Source organism: Nansenia antarctica (genome assembly GCF_963989245.1).
Source record: "Nansenia antarctica genome assembly, chromosome: 19".
Lineage (NCBI taxonomy): Eukaryota > Metazoa > Chordata > Actinopteri > Argentiniformes > Microstomatidae > Nansenia > Nansenia antarctica.
In genome coordinates this window covers 7,969,653-7,997,649 of record NC_137692.1, presented here as the reverse complement: position 1 = coordinate 7,997,649, position 27,997 = coordinate 7,969,653, and the positions used below count along the sequence as shown (strand labels likewise).

The following is a 27,997-nucleotide window of genomic DNA, read 5'->3' as shown; positions in this document are numbered from 1 at the left end:
ACTGAATACTGTTTGTGGTCTATAGCGTTTGTAATTCCCTCGATTGATTCAATTAATGCCAGTGATGTTGAACTGTTTGATCTGAATCCGTATTGACTGTCAGAAAGTAATTTATGTTTATCTATGAATTTGTGAATATATGAATCATATATCCAAAAAGGTTAGGGTGACAATGTTCCAAGTCTGCTGAGGTGTGTTATGAGTGTTATGAACTTACTTAAGACAGTTCTTTCAAGCCCATGAGGTATCTACAGTATAATGTTCTTCAAGAATCAATAAGTATATCATAAAATATATCCAAAAACTAATTACGAATTACGGATTGTGTCTTTAAAGTTATTTTAACAGGAAAGTGGTATGATCCTGGCATGTTTAAAATAACAATGTTCCGAGTCTTCAGTTATGAACTAGCTCTAAAGGTCCTGCTAAAAATGACTTCGCTAACTCAATTCACTAGTAAATTAAAAGCATGCTGCCTTTCCGCAGAGGGAGCCAGCAACAATGAAGTATCTGAGTGTTTTCTCTTCATCATAGTCCATCATGGGAGAGTCACTACTGCTGTACTGACCTGGGCAGAATTGTGCTGCTGTGATGCCCTCTGAATGAGTTGCTCTCATGCCTCATTCTGTTTGAAAAAGACCAGTTTATTGAACTGGTCTTTTTCACACAGAATGAGGCATGAGAGCAAGAGTTAGATTGATTAGTTAATTAGTTAACTAATTAACTAATCTACGACCGAATCACAGCCGTGCTGATATTCAGTATAACAGCACGACCTCGTGTGTGATATTGCTTTTATACAACAGGGGCCGGATTCACCAAAGTGTTCTTAAGATAATTCTTAAGACAATTCTTAAGAAAAAAGATAAGATGTTCCTAAGAATGTTCTTAAACGCTATTCACCATTTTTTTCTTAAGAATTGTCCTATGTCTTAAGAACTTCTTAGTTTTCTCACTTAAGAAGTTCTTAGATTTTGAACTGTGATTTTTACACCTGTGTGTCTCTCTCTCTCTCTCTCTCTCTCTCTCTCTCTCTCTCTCTCTCTCTCTCTCTCTCTCTCTTTTGAACTTATGAAGAACTTCCATCTAAAATGTGAATATAAAATAAATTATAGTAAGGACATTGTTTCAGTTACTTGGCCTACTTAAATAACATGTTCATAATGATTAATTAAGTAGTATACATCAAATACAACAACTGCCTCCTTGATTTACTTTCTGAGTACATTGTGGTGTAATCTAGGAATAGGCCTACATGTGACACAGGCTGAAAGGCCCATTTCAGTTATATCTCAAACATGCTGTATGTGATAGGCTACATTCACACAAAAATACTCTGACCAACTTGAATTAACAAAATGTGTTAAACACATTGTCTAGGGCTAAACTAAATATTAATAAAATCAAATAAATCCAAATCCCCCCCCCAAAAAGCTAATAAATGCAATACAAAATTGTTCAAGTAAGACTTCCCTTTCACTTTAGCTGCTTTAAGACAGGTGAGAGCTTCTCTTAAAGTTAAGAAGAAATTTGAGAAGAAATCTAAGAACTTTGTTTTGGAGAATCTCATTTGTTCTTAAGTTCTATCTTAGGAAAAATCTTAAGAAGAAAGTTAAGAAAAAACTAAAGTTAAGATAAGATTTTCTTCGTGAATACCAAATCTTCTTAAGTTTTGTCTTAAGAACAAATTTGTTCTTAAAAACGCTTGGTGAATCCGGCCCCAGTTCTACAGCGCAATTTATTAGTTAACAGTAATAAGTGACAACAGATTATGATTTGTTTGTTTATTTAATCATTTATTTTGGCTCCGTCAACAAAAAATAGTTCCGCAACTGGACTGTTGCCTAGTAACCTGAACACAAACATTTGCAGGCTAGCTACTTTGTATTAACGGTCATTTCGGAGTGTTAAAATTATAGTAGTTAAAAGTCCCAGTGCTGATACTGTATATCAGCACTCATGGAATGCCTCTTGTCCAATCAAATTACTTGGTCGGAACTAACTGTTATATCATTTAATTTTAAAGGCATATACATAATATATTTCATATTTTTTATTATAACATTTCTGCCTATATTTATATATAGACGTATCAGAGATATGAAAAAAAACATGGTTGTGGGTGGAGGTATCTTAAAAACAAGTTTTTTTCTTCCACTAATACCCCAGGACTTCTCTAGCAAATTGTGTCCCCTCTCATGTCCATCTGACTCATGACCTCATGCATATGTTTAGTTTATCATGTTTATACGTTTATCGAAGGAAAATAGGTTATATGTTGTAATAGGTTATATGTTGGTGTGAAGCAGACAAGCACCATTTCTGTTGATCTACAAGCTGGGCAAGTAACTCAGAAGCAGAAGCACACCGGCGGAAATCTGCTGAGTGTCATATTGTACATGTGAGTGTCATATTGTACATCTGAGTGTCATATTGTACATGGTGCTGAGTGTCATATTGTACATCTGAGTGTCATATTGTACATCTGAGTGTCATATTGTACATGTGAGTGTCATATTGTACATCTGAGTGTCATATTGTACATCTGAGTGTCATATTGTACATCTGAGTGTCATATTGTACATGGTGCTGAGTGTCATATTGTACATGGTGCTGAGTGTCATATTCTACATGGTGCTGAGTGTCATGTCCAGCTTACTGCTGCCTACTCTATGAGAAGTAAGAGATCCTTATTTCAGGGACCTGTGAGACACCAGTGCTTTAGAATATCTTCTCTTGGAGGGTATAGGGTAATAATAATAATAATACATTAGACTTACATATATAGCGCTTTTCTAGACACTCAAATACGCTGTTAACGGTAAGGGCATGTTAACAGCATGTATTTCCTTTTTATTTAAAGTTTCACTATTACTGCACGTATACAATGTTTAGCATTGGCATTAACATTCAGCTCTCATACTGTACGAAAAGCTCTGCCATTCAGTTCACTGAGATTCACAGTAGAAGGCCTATACTGCTGTATGGAGTGATTTGATTTCCCATTAGTTTTGTGAAGGGTAACTAAAGCTGGTCTCTTGATACTTCCCGAGATATCACTCATAATTCCAAGAGCTGTACTATACTATCCCTTTAATAAGCCATGCATTTACAATTAGTATCCCTTACCCATGTTTTGTGTGAATGTGTTGGTTTATGTGTCAGGTTATGGAAGCTCTGTCAATGTGAGTGTTCACACTGAGGCTTTGCAGGCTGTGAAAAAGCTTGGGCTGAATCTGTCAAACCCAGTGGCAGTTTATATCCACTTCCTTCCTCCCACTCCTCTCACTGTCCCAAGCTGTGCTGTCACAGTAGTGCTAGGTCAGCACCTTTCTCTCTCACATTAGCATTAGTGCTGCCTCCTGTAGCTGTCGCAGGTGATGTCATCTCTACAGCTTCATCCCCTGGGCTACTGCTGCCAATGAATTAACAGAATGACAGTACACTTTAATTTCCACGTGTAAAGAAAGGGAGTTCTTTACACTTTAGAGAAGTTCTGTTTTTAGAGTGTTTAGACTGTTTTTATAATGACTTATGAGGGCTGCTGTTGTTGTTTATTAATGTGGTGTGTGTTTGTGTCTTTGTGTGTGTCTTTGTGTGTGTCTTTGTGTGTGTGTGTGTGTGTGTGAGAGAGAGAGAGAGAGAGAGAGAGAGAGAGAGAGAGAGAGAGAGAGAGAGAGAGAGAGAGAGAGAGAGAGAGAGAGAGAGAGAGAGAGAGAGAGAGAGAGAGAGAGAGAGAGAGAGAGAGAGAGAGAGAGAGAGAGAGAGAGAGATTATGTGCTTGTACTGTACATTAATGCATGTGCATGTCAATGGGCTGTGTGGGCAGTGTACAGTATATGCCCAGGGCTTTATCTCCCTATGGTTAGCCTCTGTGTACTGTAAGATAATGTACTGTAAGATAATGTACTGTAAGATAATGTACTTTAAGATAATGTACTGTAAGATAATGTACTGTAAGATAATGTACTGTAAGATAATGTACTGTAAGATAATGTACTTTAAGATAATGTACTGTAAGATAATGTACTGTAAGATAATGTACTGTAAGATAATGTACTGTAAGATAATGTACTGTAAGATAATGTACTGTAAGATAATGTACTGTAAGATAATGTACTGTAAGATAATGTGAAGGCCTGGATGTGTTCAGGCACTGATATTTTAATGTGACAAAAACACTTTTAAAGAGCATGCAAACAGTGACAAACACCCATGATGTATTGTGTTTGTTTCATTTTAGGTCTACTTCCCTGATGTAGAACGGGTGGAGTGGGTAAACAAGGTAAACAAAGCTGTTTGAAGCATTACTTTTGCTTTATGTACACTGAACACAAATATAAAAGCAACACTTTTGTTTTTGCTCAAATGTTTCACAAGTTGGAATCAAAGATCTAAGACTTTAAGTCTTAAGAGTTCTATGTACACAAAAGGCCTATTTCTATGCAAATTTGTTTAAATCTGTGTTAGTGAGCCGAGATAATCCATCAGCCTGACAGGTGTGGCATATCAAGATGCTGATTAGACAGCATGATTATTACAGGTGTGGCATGTTTAGTCAAAGCTGTTCTATTTTTGCAGCACACTGTATGCATAAATCAGAATGCTAATCACATTCAGGTCTCTTCGCTCATTCCCTATCACAATGACCAAGAGGCCGTTCCTACAAAGGCCATTCAATCCTATGCAACCAATCCTTCAGAACAAACCTGGTAGCGAGCAGGTTTACAGGCTGGTTTAGGTCATACATGCGTCAAACATGTCTCACAGGCGGAAACTACATCCCGAACGACAGTTCCGTCAAGTGTCTTTTAGGAAATACTAGTTCTCACTTTTTACGAGATAGATAGATGGATAATTTCTATACACAAAGTTTTAAAACAAAGACACAAACACACACCACAGCAGCCCTCATAGTCAAATTATCAAATTATCTCTGTGTGATAGATAATTTGGTATTTTGAAAGTGTGATAGATAGATAGATAAATAAATAAAAAAGTGTATGTCTATCAACTTGCATTGACATCATCACAGTGGTATGTTTGGTGTAGAGGTTAAGGCAGCCAGCTAGAGGTCCGAAGGTTGCTGGTTCAATATTTAATAAAAAAAAATAAAAAAAATGTTTTTACATTTAACCGAAGCCTTCATGCAAATCGATTTACAATATATATATATCTGTCTAAGTGAATCATCTATCCATCAGTAATCATAAGAAAAAATTATCTATGCCAAATCCAGGGTCCAGTTAGAACAGGGGTGTCCAAACTGTTTTCACAGAGGGCCACATACAGAAAGATATACCGTACTCAAGGCTGGGCCACTCACTAGAGGTGAGGTATCGCCTCACCTCTAATGTATTAAAGTTAATTAAATGTAGGTAAATTATGCTTGATACTTGAATATGCTTAAAAAAAAAAACTGCCCATATCGTATCTTTCCATTAAATGGTTTTTCTTTTTTTATTAAAAAAAATTAAATAATTGCTGATGGCTCATTCTCAAAACAGCAGCCTCAGATTGCTTCTTAGTCAGGATGTTGATCCCCCTATTGCACGTTTAAATTGTATCTTGATGTAGCCTACTTAAAAAGGATAAAAAGGAAAATCTTCAATAAACAAATTGTTTAAAAAAACTAAAAGGATGGTGATCCCCCTTCACAGCCCTGTATAAAGAGCTAAACATAAGGGACAAGGGGATGGGTATATTAAGTTATGCAAATACGTTATTGGGGTTGTTAACACATCAACTAACGTTTGTTAGAAAATGCTATCAGCGCACTTCAGAGTGATAGAGCACGTCCCCATATTCAGCATCATCATAGGAAAGCTTGAAATTCTCTGTGGTAGGGCCCTTATGCTCTAATTATAGTGTTAAAACTAAGAACTACAATACAGTCAAGTGCAAGCTCCGTGTGTGGGCCATGTTTAATTATAATTTTAGAATTTTTTTGGGGCCAATTAAAAACAGACCATGGGCCGCAGTTGGCCCGCAGGCCGTAGTTTGGACACCCCTGAGTTAGAATAACATCATTTACTAGTCAGAAAAGCTTCAAACACCATTGTAATCGTGTCAGTTCTTGTAAATTAGCCTACACCATCATTTTATAGCCTACATACTTATTTAGATTAGATTTTAGATTAGATTCAGACAACAAAATGCAGTAAAAAGTGTGTCAGCAGTGGGATTTGAACCACCGTCTTAAAATGACGATTTATAGCATGGCAGCGGGTAATACCACTATGCCATCGTGACGATATGACTGTATGTAGCCTGCTGCTGATATCACCACAGTAATGAATATTCATTTATTAAAATAACAATATAACAATAAGTAGGGGCTAGTATGACCTACACATTTAATCGGTCAGCAATTTCTTGCCAAACCATTTCCATCGCCTTGTTAATTGCGGCAATATTGCCTGCTGTTATACTGTATATCAGCACTCATGGAATGCCTCTTGTCCAATCAAATTACTTGGTCAGAACTAACTGTTGTATAATTGACTGTATGCTTGTCAGACTAACCCACTTGTCAGAGTAACCCGAACCCACTGATCCCTTCTTCTCTGGTCTGGCAGACTGTGAGACAGATGTGGCCCTACATCTGCCAGTTTAACCCACTGATCCCTTCTTCTCTGGTCTGGCAGACTGTGAGACAGATGTGGCCCTACATCTGCCAGTTTGTGGAGAAGCTGCTCCACGAGACCATAGAGCCAGCGGTGAAGGGATCCAACTCCCACCTCAGCACCTTTTGCTTCAGCAAGATCAACATGGGGGACAAGGTTAGAGATCACCACTTTGGTTTCCTACTATGGAAAAGCAATTCAGAATGGCAAAGTTTGTGACCAAATAGACTCCAAGCAGGAGTTGCAGGGACAGCTGGTGGATGGGTGTTTCTTAAACAAGTTCCATGTGGGGTCACATGGCGCTTCTCCATTGACCAGACCGGGGGGGTACAGGACGGCACGCATTTGTATCTTACCCTTACCGTATTTTCAGAAACGCTTCTCCATTATACACAACAGACCCGGAGCGAGTCGGGACAGTCCCCACTTCTGTTCGCTAGCTACATTACGTTGCTTATACTTCACTGCGGGGTTCGACAGAAACATTGTAACATAATTGCTAAACAAGTTGTAAAATGATTTGGGGCCAATATCTTTAGCTAGCTAAAGTAACTAGCTTACTATATTGTGGTCTTAGCAGTCGGTAAAAGAACAGGATTAAAATAAATATATATGAGCAATATCGTGGGCTTGCTACAACAAGCACAATAAAGAAAATTGTTCCGTCTGAAGCCACAATACTGGGACCATTCGTGACTGGGCTACGGGCAGTCAAATACTAGGCGAACATGTGTGTAAGACACAAATAAACTTGGGTTTCATGCATTTCAAGTGGCATCTTTGTAATCATGACGACGTAGTCATGTCTAAGAATGCATTTCACAATGTAAATTCCCAATATAGTGAAAATACCACCGCTCATCCGTGATCAGACTTAGCTGGGGTGCTGCAGCTGAAGAGTATCAAATAGAGTGCAAAAAAGCAGCATTGGCACACTCAAATCTGTGCAAAAAACTAACGTCAAGGCTCTCGGACCATTGTAAACAACAGCTGTATGATGCGTCACTTATCAATCAAACCAATCAACGGTCTGCAGAGTCACATCATAGCACGGATAGTACCTTTCTCTCAGAGTCTGGAAGGGTAGCTAAAATCAGTATGGGTACTACGGCCCGGTACGGGAGAAAGCAAAACAAAGCGGGAGCACGGGTTCTGGTACAGTACGGGACGGTAGTGGAGAAGCGCCATGGTCACTTCAGGCAGGGTAAAACCAAAACGAAAGGGTGTGAGGTTGTGTGGATGCAAGGAGCGGGGGAGGGGGGGGAGTCTGAAGCAGAGGCCAGTGGTGCTGTGGTGATGTAATCTCTTGTGTTTTATGTTTAGCCTTTGAGGGTCAACGGGGTCAAGGTTTACACAGAGAATGTGGACAACCGTCAGATCATCATGGACCTACAGATCAGGTGACCTGACCAGCTATATATGGACCAGCTCTTTTTTTAGCCGAAGGCTGGTCATAGAATGTACTTCACTACAATGTGTGTATGGCCAGCAATTTTTCCCGAACATATAATCAGGCTAGGAAAACCTATGGTCCCTACCCTCTTATAGCTTAGATGTTATTAATGGGATATTTGATGATGCTGACAGTTGTTTATTTTCCAGTTTTGTTGGGAACACTGAAATTGATGTTGACATCAAAAGATACTACTGCAAAGCTGGTATTAAGAGCATACAGGTAATGTAGACATTCTTCTTTATTTCCTGTCTTGTATCCAAACACGTATTGACTACTTAAACTCACTCAATGTGCAGTAAAATACCTGGGAGTCACAATAAGTGTAGGCATCAATGGCAATATTTCTGTAATGGCTCCTCTGATCCGTTATGTGTTGGTTTCCCTCCAAGCATTGTCCATTTATCTGTACAATTGTCTATGCTCTCTCTCTCTATTAAAGTGCAATTTGGTCTTGGAATCCGCAATAACAGACAAACATTATTTATAGCTCATTTCATACCAATTGCAATACAATGTGCTTTACAGGAAAAGTTAATAAAAACAGAGGGAGAAAATAAGACAAGAGGATAGAAGAGTTATGAAATTGTTGTTTCATGTCTCTATAACACATTGACAACCTGTCTGCTTTATATGGATGTTATTAGCTTTATTGTTACGAACTAGCGCAGTCTAAGAGGTTTGTTATTTGGCCGTCTAAACATTAGTCCTAACCTGGAGTGTAGTATAGGGGAGAAGACGAGGAAAGAACAGAAAAGGTGGTCTGGTTTTCTAAGAAGAATGAGAAATAACAGTATGGGGTTAACTTACCAAACAGGTACACCTTACTATCACTGCCTGGACCAGCTCCGTCTGAGCTCCCTGGAGCAGCGTGACCGGGCCGGTCCAGGAACAGAAACAAAAACTGGTTTTCTAACAAAGAGTCCATGGGTTTTCCTGACGTGTGGATTACTGTATGAGCATAGGGCGAAATGCCAATCACCCATCCCTGGAAACACAACTGAACTTTATTGAGCTGTTTACTTGTCCAGCGTATGCAATCACACTCATTCACACACATTTATCAACAGTGCTTAACTATGGAGGGCGGATCGTGCCACCTTCAAATGCAATACACACATCGGAATGCAATACATGTGTAACACTAAATACAATGCAAAAATACTAAATACAATGCAAAAATACTAAATACAATGCAAAAATACGGCATATTTATGCCAAAATTAAATCAATACAGCCATATTGTATTTGGAGATGTGTGTATTACATTTCGTCATGAGCACATTACATTTCGACATAGGTGCATTGTATTACATTTCGACATGAGCGCATGTGTATTACATTTCGACATGAGCACATTACATTTCGACATGAACGCAGCGCATTACATTTGGTCATGAGTGTATTTCATTCGAGTGTTGCCACGGTGCTAATTTGCGTTTGTATTCCGACATCACGGTGCTAATTTGCATTGCATAATTTGCATTGCATTGTCTTTTTGTATGTCAAAGCCATGAGTTTTTGGCACGGGGGGGGAGGAGCTGGAAGAGACTATAAAAACTGTAAGATCTGTAGTTTGCCGTTTCGCCAATTGCTGCAATTTTTGCCTTTTGAGTGTCCACAGCCACAGCCGGTACTACCGTATTGAATCTCCAGGTAATGTATTTCTATCACTTTTGCTGTCGTTAAGATACTTTATTTAGCTGTTTTGGTAGTCTGTCCAATGTGACTAGCTAGCTACGATTTATCATCAAAATAAGGAACAGCAGGCTATATCCTATCCACTTTTGGACGTCCCGGTCGGCCAGTGGTGGTGATCCCAGTCTGGTGTGCTGTTGCGTTTGGTGTTGTTACATTAACACATGTTGCTGTTGCGTTTGGTGTTGTTAACATTAACACATGTTGCTGTTGAATGGTCACCAAGAGGGTTACCGTTGCTTGAGGAAATTCTTCACCCATAGCAGCAGAGATTTGCCCCATTCTATCCAACAGCCACTCTACACGGTAGAACACAACATCATTAGATACTGTGTTTTGCTCCACCTGAAGTAGGAATGAAACACAATGCAAATTAGCACCGTGGCAACACTCGAATGAAATGCACTCATGTCGAAATGTAATGTGCTCATGACGAAATGTAATACACACATCTCCTAATACAATAGGGCTGTATTGATTTCATTTTGGCACAAATATGCCGTATTTTTGCATTGTATTTAGTGTTACACATGTATTGCATTCCAATGTGTGTATTGCATTTGAATGTGGCACGATCCGCCCTCCATACTTAACACCCATATTTCTCAATGAACCAGACCATACAAAATGTGAAGGAAAGGAAGGAAATGGAGAGAACTATCACTTTCCATTTCCATTTCTGGCATTTAGCAGACACCTTATTCCAAAGCGACTTACAATGAATACATTTGACTAAGCAAGTGAATCATCAATCCACCAGTCGTAGCAGGAAGAGTAATCTAGCTCAGGCCCGGGGCCATTGGCAGTCTCAGTATAGACACTGGAGAACAGAGAAACAGTACAAGGGGGGCAGTAGAAGTCATAGGGGACACGGTAAAGGGGAAAAGTGGGTGTCTCAGGAGACGCAGTGCTGGGGGGTAGTAGATGTCTCAGGAGGAGCAGTTAAGGTGTAACCTGAAGAGATGGGTCTTCAGTCTCCGACGGAAGATGGGTAGTGACTGCAGTTCTGACAGTCGTGGGAAGCTCATTCCACCAGTGGGGAGCCAGTGTAGTGAAGAGACGTGATTGGGCAGCGCGACTGCCATGTTGGTGTAGAGGTGGTGGGGCCAGTCGGCCAGCAGAGGTGGAGGAGCGGAGGGAACGGGCTGAAGTTTGGGGGGTGACCATTGCCTGCAGGTAGGCAGGGGCTGTCCTTTTAGCTGCCTGGTATGCGAGCTGCTATCGGGAGCCAGTGCAGGGTGCGAAGGAGAGGGGTGACATGAGAACATTTGGGGAGGTACACTAGACGGGCAGCAGCGTTCTGGATTCCACTCATCCTAACACTATACTGTATATTTTTAGGATGTAGAGGATGACATACACCAGAACTATTAAGTTGGCCTGATAGTAATGACAGTTCTAACTACCCTAACTTGCCCCTGCTCATCGACGGAGAGAGCGTGGAGATAGTCTCAAACCTCCGATTCCTGGGACACATCATGCGGGATGACCTGGCCTGGAAGGACAACACTAAAGGCACCATCAAGAGGGCACAACAGCGGCTATACACCCTGAGATGCCTCAAGAAACAACACAGCAAGCAGGAGATGCTGGTGGCCTTCTACCACGGCGCAGTGGAGAGTATCCTCACCTTCGGCATCTCCAACTGGTACCACAGCTGCACGGCAGCGGAGAGAAGCGATCTACAGAGAGTCGTGAGAACAGCACAGAGGATCACCGGCGCCACCCTCCCCTATCTGGAGGAGCTGTACAAAACACGCTGTCTCAGGGGGGCCTCCAAGATCTCCAAGGACCCGACCCACCCTGGGCACGAACACTTTGTCAAGCTGCCCTCGAACAGGAGGTACAGGACCCCGGCCGCTAAGACAAACAGACTGAAGGACAGCTTCTACCACAGGGCCGTCAAGGCCCTGAACACAGAAAAGGCCTAAGTTCTGGGCCCAGGACAGTCCGGACGGATTGTATGGCAGCTAGTGCTGAGGCACAAACATGTACATTTTCAAGCCTGCAAACTGTGACACTTTAAAATAATGTGAAAAAATACTTTCTTGTGAAATATGACAACCCTAGTTGACTATCTGTGCAGTATAGTACAGTGGATTGTGTACATAGCCTCTATTGATGTAAACCAGCTCCTTACCTTCTTGTGATTTTATGCATCTATGCTTTTTCCAAAATGTGTTTCTTTTTCCTTTCCTAAACACCAGGGGAGCCTCCCCTCCTAAATTTCGTTGTTTGGTACCTGTACTGTAGCAATGACAAATAAAGTCTATCTATCTACCCGGCTCTGGAATCTCATAGAGCCAGATTATTATGAGGACATGTTATTAGGTAGACATGTTATTAGGTAGACATGTTATTAGGTGTTATTAGGTAGACATGTTATTAGGTGGGTCAAGGGCCTGAGGAGTGTTAGTTCCCTGATATTGAAAGGTCTCTTAACAATATATGTGTGTATGTGTGTATCAGTGTGAGCGAGTATGTTTATCTAAACATGTTGTTTGTGTATTCCACAGCTTCACGGAGTGCTGAGAGTGGTCATGGAGCCTCTGATAGGTGACATGCCGCTTGTTGGCGCGCTGTCTTTGTTCTTCCTCAAGAAGCCTGTGAGTCCTTGTTGCCTTTTCACTGCTTTCTCTGACACTTTCACTGCTTTCTCTAACACTTTCACTGCTTTCTCTGACACTTTCACTGCTTTCTCTAACACTTTCACTGCTTTCTCTAACACTTTCACTGCTTTCTCTAACACTTTCACTGCTTTCTCTAACACTTTCACTGCTTTCTCTGACACTTTCACTGCTTTCTCTAACACTTTCACTGCTTTCTCTAACACTTTCACTGCTTTCTCTAACACTTTCACTGCTTTCTCTAACACTTTCACTGCTTTCTCTGACACTTTCACTGCTTTCTCTAACACTTTCACTGCTTTCTCTAACACTTTCACTGCTTTCTCTAACACTTTCACTGCTTTCTCTAACACTTTCACTGCTTTCTCTGACACTTTCACTGCTTTCTCTAACACTTTCACTGCTTTCTCTGACACTTTCACTGCTTTCTCTAACACTTTCACTGCTTTCTCTGACACTTTCACTGCTTTCTCTGACACTTTCACTGCTTTCTCTGACACTTTCACTGCTTTCTCTAACACTTTCACTGCTTTCTCTGACACTTTCACTGCTTTCTCTAACACTTTCACTGCTTTCTCTAACACTTTCACTGCTTTCTCTGACACTTTCACTGCTTTCTCTGACACTTTCACTGCTTTCTCTAACACTTTCACTGCTTTCTCTGACACTTTCACTGCTTTCTCTAACACTTTCACTGCTTTCTCTAACACTTTCACTGCTTTCTCTAATACTTTCACTGCTTTCTCTAACACTTTCACTGCTTTCTCTAACACTTTCACTGCTTTCTCTGACACTTTCACTGCTTTCTCTAACACTTTCACTGCTTTCTCTGACACTTTCACTGCTTTCTCTAACACTTTCACTGCTTTCTCTAACAGCTTTATGAAGCAGTAATGTATAGAATGTATGCAATTTAGCTGATGCTTTTATCCAAAGCAACTTATATTGCAGTGAGTGCATACATTTTTCAGTATATTTTCCCTTTCAATGACGGTTTTCCTGCAGACCAGTTGTTTTTACAGCATATATTTTATCATTGTCTTCCTCCCACCTAGTGAAAAACCTCCAGTTCCCAGGCCTGCCTAAACATTTGGCCGATTTAAGTCAGATATGACTTCCCAGTGGAGATCCCTGAGCCTTAAATAGCTCCAGATCAGGCTAGGCCTACTTCGGTGCATTTCTGTTCAGTGCCTCTGCCTCTGCCTCTGCCAGAGCCAGTAGAGAGACAGGAGGCAGGTGGAGTGTGCAGCAGTATAGCTAGTCAGTAAATCACAGTGCTGGGACAGGTGATATAGTTAATGATACTACATCTGAGGTAATTCATCTGAATACAGACCACAGGTTCTGCATCAGCTGTTGTCTCTGGCTTAGTACAACTCCTCCTATTCCTGGAAAGAACCCATTATAATTTAATAGAAGATGGGGGCAGAGAGGATTATTTATTAAAAAGATTTGTAGCATAAATGACTACTACAGTACCTGCCCCAGAATGCATCACAGTGAAGGGAACTTCTCAGCCCCCATACTTCTCTTCATACCCTCTTCTTCCTTAAATGGCTAGATGTTGTGTGTCAAATACAAGGATTTTTTTTTTTAATGCACCGTTGAACAAGAGACCATATTAGGTGAAGCCTCTGTGTGTCGTTTAGTCAGAGAGAAGCAGTGCTGTATACTGTAGATGTCCTTTAGTGGCCACTCTTTAGATGGACACTTATCACTTATACAGTGGTCCGATACATATCCATTATTCAGGATATGGAATGCTGCTTATGCATTAATGCAGAGGCTTGAATATAGAAAATGACAGACTTCACCTTTGTTTGTGCAATTATACTTACAGATAGCAGCTGTTCCAATCCAACCAATATTGTGTTCATGGTCTCATTGGAACATCTGCTATTTTGCATTTGTTACACTTGATGAAGAGGCTTTAATTACTCCACCCTCCCAGGCTGCTGCATGGCTGCTCTGATAGCCCTGCAGTGGGCCATCCTGGCCCTGCTGCACCGTAGGTCTGCTGCAGTGGGAGCAATGGGGAGAGAGAGGGAGGCTGTAAAATAAACGCATTGAAATCGATTCCTTGAGCTGAGACTAGACACATAAAAGCTGCAACTAGAGGAAAAGGATCTGTCAGCTGTGGAGTTTTCCCTCTCAGTCACAGCTGATGTTAACTTCTCCCTCTCCCAGCTGATGTTAACTTCTCCTGGCTTTGCACTTCTCAGCAGTCTTCTTAGCAGTCTCTCTCTCGGGAGACTCTTTCAGAGTTCTCTTCTGGCAGACTTGCAGTGTACACAATTTGACATGGCTTTTTTCTTTATGCACTGTTAAGATTTATTTCCCTATAAATCCACACCCACGGTACCTTTTGTTAGGAAACCCTCTATAGAGAAACCTACAGTCACTGACCTAATTATGTCCTGGGTACTGATAGAGTTCAGAAGGATTGTTTTTGTTCTAAATGTTTCAGCAACCCTAATCTGGTCTATGGGAGCTGGTTATGACTCATAGACAAGGGCGTGTGTCCTGGCTGGATACAAGGGAGGGTACAGGCAGGTAAAACCAGGACAAATCTGAGGTAAAACTGCTGGTAATAAGATAATCTAGATGAGACAGCACACAGCTTTGTCTCAAGTGGTCAGCAAGATATTTTAGAAAATGCAGCCCAACTGAAGGGCTAACCCTAACCCTTCCACTGTCAGAGCTCCTTCCTGTGTGGTTATTTATGAAGAGCTTTGTTCCTGACTGGAATTACAACTCTCGGACTAAACAGCAATAAAGTTAAGTGCTCGAATCAATTGAATCAATTGAGATAATCCCATTTTATTAGGCCACTGACTAGGCTTCCCTTTCTGTGTTTGAACAAGCAGGCCATTTAAAGGTAGACTCTGGGATATGACATCACGCCCCTGAACTAAGCAACGTTCATCAAATATATTGTATTGGACAAGAGCGAATGAGTGCGTCCACTCGCACAACCCTAAATCCCAGAGTCTACCGTTGGCCCATTCATTTAACTTAGCAATGTGTTATTTCTAATTGACTGGAAACCCTTGTCTTTGTTTTCTTGTAGCTATTGGACATCAACTGGACAGGCCTCACCAATATACTGGACATTCCTGGGCTCAAGTAAGTACACAGACCTGGCCAGACAGGTGTTACTACTCTGCACCTGGCATGTCCAGGTTATCTATGGAGTATTTACCTCCAGGGGTGTGTCACTCCAGGGGTGTGTCATTGTGGTGTGTGTGATGGGAGGACTTTAGCAGGAGGAGACTTGCCTACTTAAGCTACTGTGAACCTCAGCTCTGTATATTAAATGTCTAAATAAGGCCTCAGCAAACGCTCAATGGGGCTGAGCCACATCCAAAAACATTCAATGCTGAAATGATGGTGAGGGGACGTTGGGAATTTCCAAATGCTCATTTGAATTGAAGTGCATTGACTGGTATGGTTTATTAGCAACTGTGTAGCCAGTGCTCTGCTATGGTAGAATAAAGGCATTACTGTAGAGGAGTCACAGCTGGAGTCTATCTCAGTTCAGGCAACTGTTTAGTGAAGGAGAGAGCTCCTCATCCAGCCAATGTTCCATGTCTGTGCATCTCTTTTGAATATTTCTGGTTCCGTGAGTCACATTAGAAACTCAAACCATGTATGGGAGGACCCCCCCCTGCTTTAATCCATTCTAGCTGTGTCCAGCATAATGGCATTCACAGAGTAGATACACTCTGACATCTCTACAGATCCAGACTTAGTATTATCTAATAGTTGACATGTTATCCTAGTGTCTATTATAGGATTGTGATTTGGGTTTGTATTGCTCATAATTACAGTAATGCATTTTAGCCATGTGGAAAAAGCTCCTGCTGTGGAAAAACATTCCTAATAAAGATTTCAGGATACAGCTGCTCTCATCCACAGTCTATTTAGACACGGGTGTACTGTTGACACTTACAAAGCTCAGTGACAAAATCGTCCCCCATGCTTCTCCAGAGGACAAACACCAGCCGCCCCCCCCTCACTCCCCTCCCCCACAGCCAGCTCCCTAGAGAGATGTAATCGATCTGGTCAGCTGTGTGTGAAGGCTCACATGCAAGTGTTGGGGGTGGGGGTGCGTCTGGGGTGGGGGTGGGGTGGGGGGGGGGGTGGAGAGAGTTGGACAGGCCCGGGCAGAGAAATGACAGTCAGAGTTTCCGCCTCCCTAACATCAGGGGACAGACAGTGCCAGCTGCATTCTGGAGGGGCGGAGCCTGAATCACTGAGTAGATAAAACCACACCCATTCCACCAGTCACAGTGACATGTACTCCCCCGCCCACAGAACCATTCTAGGTTCCACATCATATTCCACGGAGACTACAGTACTGGACCGCTTGTTTGTCAGTCTCCCTCTCCCTTCCCCTCATTGTTATGAGACAGAGGGTGTCTGACAGCTAGCGTGTGTTTATGTGTGTTGTATGGTGGTGTTTTGTTGTGAGGATGAACTACCTCTGTGTCTCACTGCAAGGTCGGGGGTGGTGATGGGGGGTGGGGGGGGTGGCAGGGGGGATGACAATAGCAGCTGATGCCGCAGGAATCCTTGCCACCCCCTGTGCTGCACTGTATACTCAGATATACAAACCACATGATCAAGCCCACACTCAAGAGGAATAGTGTTCCCTTTAATGCGTCTTTTAATCTGCTGAGAGACCAGGGCTCTCCATTTCCGCTCGCTAAGGAGAACCATGAATATGTTTCTTGTGCAGCTGTGTTTCTATGAGGGAAAGAAAGGCAGGTATTGTGTGGGAATTACAGTATACTGTACCGATGTGTGCTAATCAACATGAATATGAATTGATTGATAAAGAAACCGTAGTTACTGTATGTTGTGTCTAACAGTATTAAACAGAAATAAAGTAACTGTAACTGTCATCAGTTGTGGTATTGAATTCCCTTACAAGGCATTGTAATCCTTCGCTGCAGGGCTGCAGGGCTCCTTCATGTCACTGCAGAGTGTTGACTCCTCAGTGGATCAGAGGGATATAGGTGTGTTGGCCAACTCCAACAGCATGCTTGAACCCATTCCAATGTTCCTGGGTCATTTTTTAATACGGTGTCATTTGGACTTCATAACTTGTTGATTTACCTATATTTGTATGTTCTTTTTATATAAAGGACATATCTAACTTGAGAGTAATGTTAGTTTTTTTTAAAGGGACATTAACACAGCTCAACAGGGTGGACAGTGACCGAAGGTACATTGTTTGTACAAAATTGAGAAAAAAAAAGATAAAAATGATATTTGATTCAATAGATATTGCTCAGGAAAATTAAATAATAATAACATATTTGGAAATGTATATGTTTTTATTAGTTACTTTTTAGATTGAAGTTGAATGATCAACACTGGGGACATGGCAAAATCCCATTTACGTCTTTAACCAAAGCTTTTAAAATGTAAAAAACAACAACTTAGAAGCCCATATCATTGTATTCATAATAAATAACAATTGACTATACATGGAAAAACTAATGGAGTTAGTATTTGTCCAAATTTAGACAAAATACAACATGATTTGTACTGGGGACGGAAAAGGCACCCTATAAAAAAATAACCCTCCTACTGCCTTATATACATATATATATATACACAAATAAAAAACCGTTAAGTTCCTTTTGTACCGTACTTGTACTGAACACATTATCAGGAGCACTATACTAATACTGGGTAGGGCCTCCATTTGCTCTCAAAACAGCCTCAATTCTTTGTGGCATTCCACAAGATGTTGGAAACAATCTTTTGAGATTCTGGTCCATGATTATATGATTGCATCGCGCAATTCCTGCATGGAAGCAGGTGCCCTTTCAAGCTGTGAATCTCCCGTTCTACCACAACCCAAATTGGATTCAGATCCAGTGACTGGAAAGGCCACTGAAGAATACTGAACTCATTGTCATATTCATGGCACCAGTTTGAGACGACTTTTGCTTTATGACATGATGCATTATCATTCTGGAGGTAGCCATTAGAAGATGGGTACATTGTGGCCATGAAGGGATGCACATGGTCAGCAACAATACTCAAATAGTCTGTGGCATTCAAGCAATGGCCATGTGTGCCAAGAAAACATTACCCACACCATTACATCACGTGAATGAATGAGAAGGTGTACACTGTACAGATAATTTTTCTCTCTTGTACTTGTATAATGGGATGTACTAAAAATGTTGGCACACATGGCTAAAATCATGAATCTTGAATTATTATTATTATTTAGCAATTTAAACATGTCAGCCCTGCAAGTTTGTTTCCTGAGGGTTAGCTGACAACCCCACTGACAGATGACAGGTAGATAATGTCAGGGATTGTCCTGGGAGAGGGGTTGTGGGTGGAGTTAACCAGCTATTGTTCCCACCCATTACCTGCCTGTGAAAAGTGACTGTGAAAACTTTGAGGCTGAATTTCTCTATTTGTAGATTTTGGGGGTATCAACATTTAAATATGCATAACTTTAACTTGTTTCAGCGTTCAATGTATGACACATCATTTGAAAGCTTACAATCTGCCAGTTCGTAATCTGGAAAAAATCAATGAATGAAAAAAGACTGTGCCCTACATTGGGACTTTTTCATTAGTCCCTGTCACATTTCACTTTCTCCAATGGCAAAAATTACATAAAATCCCTCAACCAAGAAGTGGAAGAGGGAGGATTATTTACAATGCAGTAAAATGTTTCTGTGCACTATGAGAGGCAAAGGCAACACACTTATTTTTGTTGAGACTGCAAAGATCAGATGGTATCCCAAAAATAGCTATCAGTGGACAATCGAGAGCTCTATACATGGTATCAAAGAACCATTTTAGTCCATGACAGGTATATAACATACTGTATGAGTAAGGTCTTCGGGAGAAAAAGAGCACCTGTCACATGTGTCATTTGTGTTGGAAACTTACAAAGTTTGGCCTTGGAAAAGTTAATCCTCTGCAGAACTGTGAACTGAATGAGGCTCAAACGTACACATGGGGAAGTGGAATCATGGGTACGTTCGTAAATTTGCTCTAAGAGCACTGGAGTGCACACTGGGTTCAACGTCATAAAGGAACCAATTAATATGATTGGACAAGATGCAGGAGTGCTGATCAGATTTCCAGAGCGAATTTACGAACGCAGCCTGACTCTAGTGAACACTTCCTCCCACTTGCCAACTCCAGCTCCAATTCCCCTTTTCAGCTCCTTCTTAATCTTTGTAAGAGACATATCAGAGGATAGCGTCATATACAACTGAGGGAAGACCATGAATCTTTGGGAATAAGATGATCCCCTCTAACATGGAGTCTGGTGGTGATTGAGGGAAGGATGGGAAGTGTGAATGAGCACTGTCCTGTTTGCATCTCTGTAGAATGACCTTCCAGACTCTACCAGGCTTATGTGTGGGACACTTTCAGCCATAACAATACACTGACAATCCCATAGTACTGTCTACTCTTAGGATAATGACAAAAACCTGTGTAAAACATTTATCTTATTAGATTGAATTCTACCCATTAGAGAAAGAGGTAAAATTGGTTTCTTCTTCTTAAATGGACTGACTTATATAGCGCCTTATTCCAAAGCGCTTTACAAATGGCCTCTCATTCACCCATTCACGACAAGCTACCATGCAAGGTGCCGGCCCACTCATAAGGCTTTCACACCGGCAAAGAACTGTGCCGGTTCGCGTTCGCATTCGGAAACCTCAGAACGTTGGCGCTGTCTGGCGAACGATACACTGGTATGAACGATACACTGGTATGAACAGATACACTGGTATGAACGATACACTGGTATGAACGATACACTGGTATGAACAGATACACTGGTATGAACAGATACACTGGTATGAACAGATACACTGGTATGAACAGATACACTGGTATGAACGATACACTGGTATGAACGTGGGCTCGTTCGCCAGACAGCGCCAACGTTCGGAGGTTTCCGAACGCGAACGCGAACCGGCACAGTTCTTTGCCGGTGTGAAAGCCCTAACATTGGGAGCAATTGTGACGCGATCTGGTGGAATGATCATGGAGGGGGCAAAGTCATTTTTCTGTTTTTTACATATGCTTAAACTACAGATTGTAAGCTTTCAAATGATGTGTCATACATAGACATCGGGAAAAAATGTAAGACGACATGAGTATTTGAAACTTGTTAACCCTGAAAACTAAATCCTGAGAAAAAGCCCTTCAAAGATTTGGGACTTTTTCACACCTTCACACAGGCAGGTAATGGGCGGTAACAATAGCTGGTCAACCCCACCCCAACCACTCCCCCTCTAGATTGACAGCTATCAGCTCAGCTGTCAATACCTGTCAGTATTGGTCACTGGGTCAGACAGCTATAGTTATACAGCTATAACATTATTACCTAGCAAGGTATTACCTAAGCTAATTACCCAGCTTATTATTATTTATGGTTGTTGTAACTGTTATTGTTAGTCTTTTAATGATACAAAAAAGTCTTCAATCAGAATCAGAATTTATTTTACAGTACACAAGAATAAAAATATTTCGCTTTGGTTCTTCAACAAGGTACATAGTCACAATAATAAGTAATAAAGTGATAAGTATAAGTGATGGTAGTCGCACTACAGCAGAACAATAGTGCGACAAGCTGTGCAAAGTACAATCAGTGTGCAAACATTAGTGTTAGTCACTGGGTCAGATAGACTTTTCAAAGATAAGTTTACAGTACTTAGCTAGATATTGCTAACATTATCACCTAGCAATGTTATTACTGTAGCTAATTAGCCAGCTTATTATTATGGAGGCATTAAGAGTAATTTGCTGATGTCTTGTGCTGGAAATAGTGTAGTGCTCAGTAGTCAATGTCCAGCCTTATAGTTCAGTTTCAAGTTTCAAGTATAGTTGGAACTGAGGGCAACAACTGAGAACCAGTGGCGTAGCGGACGGGCCCGCAAGCGACGCACCGCGGGGGGGCCCCAGCCACTAGGGGGCCCCCTAACATTGGATCCAAACATCTTTTTTTTTTTTTTTTTATAATTTAAAAAAAATATAAAATAAAGAAAATAAGTGGCCCTTCATTGTGTCAACCTTAATTTTAATATATAGGCCTATATTTAAAAATATATACATAGTTAGCCGTATCCAATAGCAACATGACTTTGACGTCACACGTAGGCAGCGAGACACAAGGAAAATGAGCAAGCGAAAATACAATACAAAGTACAATAAGCATTCTTTAGGTGGTGGTAGATTCTCTATTCGGACATTATAGCCGCTATATGTGGGACTGTCGGTCCGATATTGTAAAAAAATCTAATAAAAAATGTATGTTTACGGAAGTACATGTCTCATTATCTCGGCGGTTAGTCGAGTGAAAGAAAAACAACATACAGATGATAATTCACACAATATAATACCACGAAAGCGTACAGCACTAAACAATAACATTTATTTGGGCAGCATCATACTCAAACTCAGGCAGAAGGGCAGGGTCCGGCCAGGTTCACAGTCACAGGCTGTCAGTGCATCATACAGGTACATACTGTAATTCAGCATGGTTAGGCTATATATAGCTGTTTCTTTTTTCTATTCTACTATTCGAATCTACTTCTGCTGTCTGCGTCTCCCTGGGTATTCCTAGACCAGATGGCAAACAGTAAAGAAATGCCACAATATACCAGGACTTAAGAAACGAGATGTCCAACAAAGGATTTGACAAACCCTGGCCAATTTTACGCAACAAGTAGACTCTGATGCAGCGGAGACAGGGTTGCCAGATGGGCTGGTTTTTGGTGGATTTAGACGTTTTTAGATTGGTTAGGTTGGAAATTCTCAATCCCATCTGGCAACCCTTAGCGGAGAGTCTACAGATATGTTTACAGATATCACACTGCTGTGCACACCACACTTTGTTAAAAGAAATAAAGCTTGTACTATTCTACTTATAATACATTCTACTGATGTAGTGTAGTCTACCATTTGGTTTTAGTTATAGGCTATTGCTCTCACTTGTTTGTACCTTTTGCTAAGTCAAGCATTTAGAATGTAGAGTGCATATTGCGAAATTTCGCAACGTCAATAACGCATCGGCCTGTAAAAAACGCACGTTTTTATTTTTATTTGTTATTTTTTACTCCGTTGCGAGCGGGCCCCCGCCGCCACCTTGCGGGGCGCTACGCCACTGGTGAGAACATACAACAGACTATACACAGGTAAGCATGCAAGGTCTGTGAATTGACTATCAATAGATAATAAATCATGACACAGTTCAAAATGCTGTATCTATGCCCAACTGTTCTTGTTATTCAACAAAATGTTGCCAGTGAGTTGTTGAGCTGCTGTGTCTGGTGGGGTGGGGGGCATCAAAGCTGCAACAGAAGGAAGATAGTACATTAAAATATTGCCTACAGTTACTGGCACTCCATATTCATAAAATACTACCATACCATGTTCATAAAATAGCTAGCCTAATACATGACAATGATAATTACCTAGTGCTCAGAGTAGTGTGTTTGGCGTTAGCCAACTAGCGGCTAGCTCGTTCATAACAAAGAAAGGAACACATGTTTTTAAACTTTTAACATTTCTGTAATCTATTACACTTGACATGTTACAGTATTCCAGTATTACACACTGAACATGAGTCTTACACACAACTTTTACAACGTAGACATACTAACCGTACTTACAACGTGGACAGAATTCGGAGCTACAACAATACTGCTAGCATGCTAATAAACAAAAGGTTCAGCTTGCAGACTGAACTGGTTTCAGTTAGTTGCTAGTGGGTAATAATAAAGAAATGTCTAAATACACGAACACACTGGTTTCAACTAGTAACTAACTTAACTAACAAATTCGCTATGTACATAAAATAGAAGATCTTACCTTACGAGTGGAGTGGAGTGGAATGAACAAACAAGCACGAGTGCTTCTCGTAGCCAAATCGATCAACCAATGAGAAAAAACCTGGAACCAGTTTAAAAAAACCTGGAACCACTCCCACAAGGGAAGATTTCCCAGCAGGATTCAGGCTAAAAATAAGCTTATTTTGTTGATTAAGTACACGTATTTAACTATCGTAAAACTGCTCGAAAAAATAACGAGTGGGTACCGGTAGTTCAAAACCTAAACTTGTGTCTGATGACAAAAAAATGAAATCAGATTTTTTGCTCTGAAAAACTTTGAACGCTGATTTGAAGCCTTTCCAGTTTGCGCCCCCTTTGCAAGTCGATGACGTCATGTCACAATTTTGGGGTTAAGTATCTTGCCCAAGGACACTTCGACATGTGGCCAGCCGGGGCTCGAACCGCCGATCTGCCAACCTTGCGATCATAAGACGCCGGCTCTACCTCCTGCGCCACAGCCGCCCCTTCTTGCAGGGAATCTGCAGATTGTTGCTCATACACAATTTCAACCCCTGTGAGCTAAAGAATGTACAGTGCTAGCACAACTATACAAAAACAAGTGTAATAGAATAAAATAATCTAAATTAGTCACTACATTGTACAACCAGAAATTATTACTTAACCAAGATTACGGCTTAATATTTATAATCCATGGTCATGCTGACTGTGTGTGTGTTTTTTTTCCTTTTTTTCTCAGCGGCTTCTCTGACAGTCTGATTCAGGACATCATCTACAGCTACCTGGTGCTGCCCAACCGCATCACCATTCCTCTGGTGGGAGATGTTGAACTGGCTCAGCTGCGCTTCCCTATGCCAAAGGTAAAGGTAGTGTTGCTGCTATCTGCTATCGCCCTACAATATCTTATCATCTGCACTGATAAGCATTCCTCTATAGTAGGATACCTTGGAGTTGTACACACACCTCATGTTATGTTACAGCACATGCTGTATATGATTTCTCCCTGGGTTGTGCTGCGTTTGTTATCACTGACTGTTGTTGTTGTTGTTGTTGTGGCTCCTGTCATGTCCTATCTGGTCTCTCTGCTCTGGATGAGTCACTGGCTGCTATTTGAGAACTGCCCCTGTCCTGAAGTGTCCCTCTGTGTGTCACCAGGGAGTCCTGAGGATTCACTTCCTGGAAGCGCAGGATCTGGAGGGGAAGGATAAATACCTGGGGGGGCTAATCAAAGGGAAGTCGGACCCCTACGGCGTCCTACAGATCGGCAACCAGCTCTTCCAGAGTAAGACGGTCAAGGAGAGCCTCCACCCAAAGTGGAATGAAGTTTATGAGGTGAAGACATTCTTACTCACTCTCTGCTCTCTTGCTATGCGCCACCACTTTGTATTAACTGTTATTTTATAATACCTTGATCAATGTTAGATGTGAGCCATCTGTGAATGGACATGCTTTGAGTTGTGCTCATGTCATTGCCAGGCATTGGTGTATGAACACTCAGGCCAGCACCTGGAGATTGAATTGTTTGACGAGGACCCAGACAAAGATGATTTTTTGGGGAGGTAAGCTCAGCTCATATCCTGTCTTCTTCTTATCACCTCCAGGCATGGTGTGAAGGTTTATGTTTCCTCTGCAATATGTAGGTTTGAGAAAGGCGCTATATAAATCTAAGATATTATTATTATTATTATACCCAATAACAAAACCCCATACAATAGCTTTGACACAGACAAAGTCCATTACTGTAAACTGGAACACTTTCACAGATCTATCACTCATCTCCTTATCATAAGACAAACATCCCCCAGTGTATAACCTAGTCAGTGGTGTCTTTTAAAAACAGAAGAGGCCGATGAATTAGTATCTGTGATGTGATTAGACTTCAAGAGTCACTTTAATGGTTTGATCAATTCCAGTCCTGCTTGGGCCTCATCCCAGGGGGAAGGTTGGTGTGCTTGGCTCCAGTCCTGTAGTGGGAGATTTAGGTCCTGGCTGGAGCTGAATGCAAACACACTAACACACTGCATCAGAGAATCAATTTGGCTTCTTCTGTTGAGATGAATCACAGATTCTCCCTTTCTTTTGATTCTTATCAAAATCTTGGTTCAATTGCAGCCTGATGATCGATATGACAGAGCTTCACAAAGAGCAGAAGGTCGACGAGGTAAATCTACACTAGCTCTTATGTGTATTGTGTTTTTATGGAGGTTATACCGTAATGAATTTTCAGCTTACAAAGAGAAGCAAGAGTATTGTCCTCAGTTCAGTGCTTAGACTGATTTATATAGCGATTTATGGATTTGACATCATTATTTTCTCTCATATTTTTTCCTGCTTAAAGACATCTTGTTGTCCATCACGACTACATGTTGCTACCTACCCATAGCATGTTTTGTGGATCCAACTTCTGTACTCTATTAAGATTTGAGCCACCTGTCATTCTAGTGGTTTGACCTGGAAGAAGTGTCCACTGGGAAACTACACTTAAAATTGGAGTGGCTCTCCCTGCTCTCCACTGCTGAAAAGATGGACCAGGTACAGTGTCACAGGCCCTTTCCTCTGTCATGTTAGGTGAGGGCTATTACTGAATACAATGCTACTCACTTCTCCCTGGTCTCCATGGTGACTAACCATGGTCTCTCCTGCCCAATAAGGTGTTGAGGAGTGTCCGTGCAGATAGAAGTCTGGCCAATGATGGGCTCTCGTCGGCTCTGCTGGTGGTGTACCTGGACTCAGCCAAGAACCTGCCAGTGAGTAGAGCTGACAGGACTGCGTGGTCAAGAAGGAGCTGGAGTTGGAAATAGTTTGTTTGGGATGGGAGTAAGCTGATTGCTGTATTGCCATAAAGAGGCATCTTTCCACAGCTGTAGATGAAAGCACATAGTACCTCTATTGATGACTTAATGCTTTCTTCAATATACTTAATATGTTTAGGTGCATACATACATTTGTATTATTTTGCTTAAAATGTTACTGTTAACAAGAATAAGCCTATGGGATGTGAATAAGGGTGCATAGATGTGTACTAGTGTGACTGCTACTGTAGATATATTTTAATCCACCAATAAGAACAGTCAACTCAAGGAATGAGTCCAACACCTTTACCCAGCTCAATGAGCATGGCCAGGTGTAGGTGTTTAAACATTGCTGTGAAGGTTGGTCAACATGCCACAGTTTACTGTTCTGACTCCAACCCTGTCGTCTGTCTGGTCGTCCACATGCATAGGGACATGAGCACCTCAATGACTCCTTTTTTTTCCTCCTCAAAATCTGTCCATCACCACACTTTCACTTTCAGGTAGGAAACCGTAGAAGCTACAGCATGACTAGGGCTAGGAGGTTTTCCTGACCAAGAAAAACTGTCCACTAGGTAGGCCTATATCTTGTAAGGCCCAGAATATTTCCCGGTCAGGGCATGGCCCTGGTAATAACTATGCAATCGCTGGATCTCAGTCGCAAGACATCCAACCCATAGCAGTGTATCTTAGCAGTGTATATCACTGTGAGCTCCTCGCCCTCATGTCTGTCCTCTTTTCTCTCCCTGTTCTAAAGAGCGTCTTCACAGGGAGCTTGGGGTGCGGAAACTTGAAAGAGAGGAGAGCTTCTGGCCTAGTCTTTTGTGAGAACAATACCTCACTGTATAAAACATTATTTGTGAGTCGTCCGGTACTCTGCATTCTAGAATTAGCATTAGCAGTGTGTTGTGGGGTTGAAACATAACATATAAGAAACATAAGAAATCCTGCAGTCTTCTACTGTACCAGAAAGCATGTCGATTGACTTTGCTGCATGGTTTCAACTCCTAATAAACAGTAATTTCTAATTAATATGTATTAGATTGACTTAATGCTAAGGTACACACGTTAGAGAATAGCGCATCAACCAACTCAAAGGGTCAGCTGGTTTTCAATAATTATTTATTCAATGTTGTCAGGGTTTTTGATTTTGAGGTGGCGTAAAAAATAAATAAACAGTAAACAAAATTCCCTCCTTTACATACTACCTTGGCTTTTCTACCCTGTGGTATCCATTCTTCTTTTCTACCCCGTGGTATCCATTCTTCTACCCCATGGTATCCATTCTTCCACACTCATTGGGTATAGTCTGCACTGTGATTTGATCACTTTTGGACATTCATCTTTTCTTTTTCATCTTTTCATCTTCTCTGGGTTGTTCTCATACCACTCCATACAACGTAACCATACTCAGTCACCCCATCTTACTAACTCTGGGTGTGATTTTCTCCTTATGTCCTTTTGGCAAAAAAGAGCAACCTGTTAAATTTGAACCATGGCACGTTGAAGCAAGTCTCTGTCTTTAAGGCCCTGAAGGTAAAGTAAGAGAGCATGCACAGATCACGCATAGGCAGCGTATGTGTTCTCTGTCTGTCTGTGCCTGTAGAATGTGCTTTCCACAGCCATGTGATTATTGCGATTATTTATATAGCTATTTACACTAAAAGATATAACTTATTCATCAGTATGATATGCATGAGGATGGATGTCCACACGCTGGCTGTGCTCTGTTTGGGCTATGAGCCTCACTTGATAGATTGTAATTTCTCTTGCTCACAAAGAGAACTGTTTCACAGGCCTGTTTTCAACCTTTTTGATTACATGTATTATGGTATTCTATTACAAGTCAATCTGGTTTATAAAGAAAGAGGGAGGGAGGAGGGTGAGCGGGAGGGAGGAGGGTGAGAGGGAGGGAGGAGGGGAAGAGGGAGGGAGGAGGGGAAGAGGGAGG

General features: G+C 41.3%; 1 protein-coding gene across 1 annotated transcript in view; it reads left to right on the top strand.

Annotated features, from left to right (window-relative positions):
* The window catches only part of esyt2b (extended synaptotagmin-like protein 2b), a gene marked incomplete at its 5' end in the record, with an annotated part of 48,475 nt that overhangs the window by 15,033 nt on the left and 5,445 nt on the right, over positions 1-27,997 (top strand). Inside the window, 14 exons of the mRNA XM_080548918.1 lie at positions 4,244-4,285; positions 6,648-6,782; positions 7,950-8,026; positions 8,229-8,301; positions 12,294-12,383; positions 15,475-15,530; positions 23,994-24,114; positions 24,410-24,586; positions 24,731-24,813; positions 25,367-25,415; positions 25,697-25,786; positions 25,906-26,001; positions 26,804-26,905; positions 27,520-27,582. Coding sequence (XP_080405044.1) covers positions 4,244-4,285; positions 6,648-6,782; positions 7,950-8,026; positions 8,229-8,301; positions 12,294-12,383; positions 15,475-15,530; positions 23,994-24,114; positions 24,410-24,586; positions 24,731-24,813; positions 25,367-25,415; positions 25,697-25,786; positions 25,906-26,001; positions 26,804-26,905; positions 27,520-27,582 — 1,254 coding nt within the window. The remainder of the gene's footprint in view (positions 1-4,243; positions 4,286-6,647; positions 6,783-7,949; positions 8,027-8,228; positions 8,302-12,293; positions 12,384-15,474; positions 15,531-23,993; positions 24,115-24,409; positions 24,587-24,730; positions 24,814-25,366; positions 25,416-25,696; positions 25,787-25,905; positions 26,002-26,803; positions 26,906-27,519; positions 27,583-27,997) is intronic.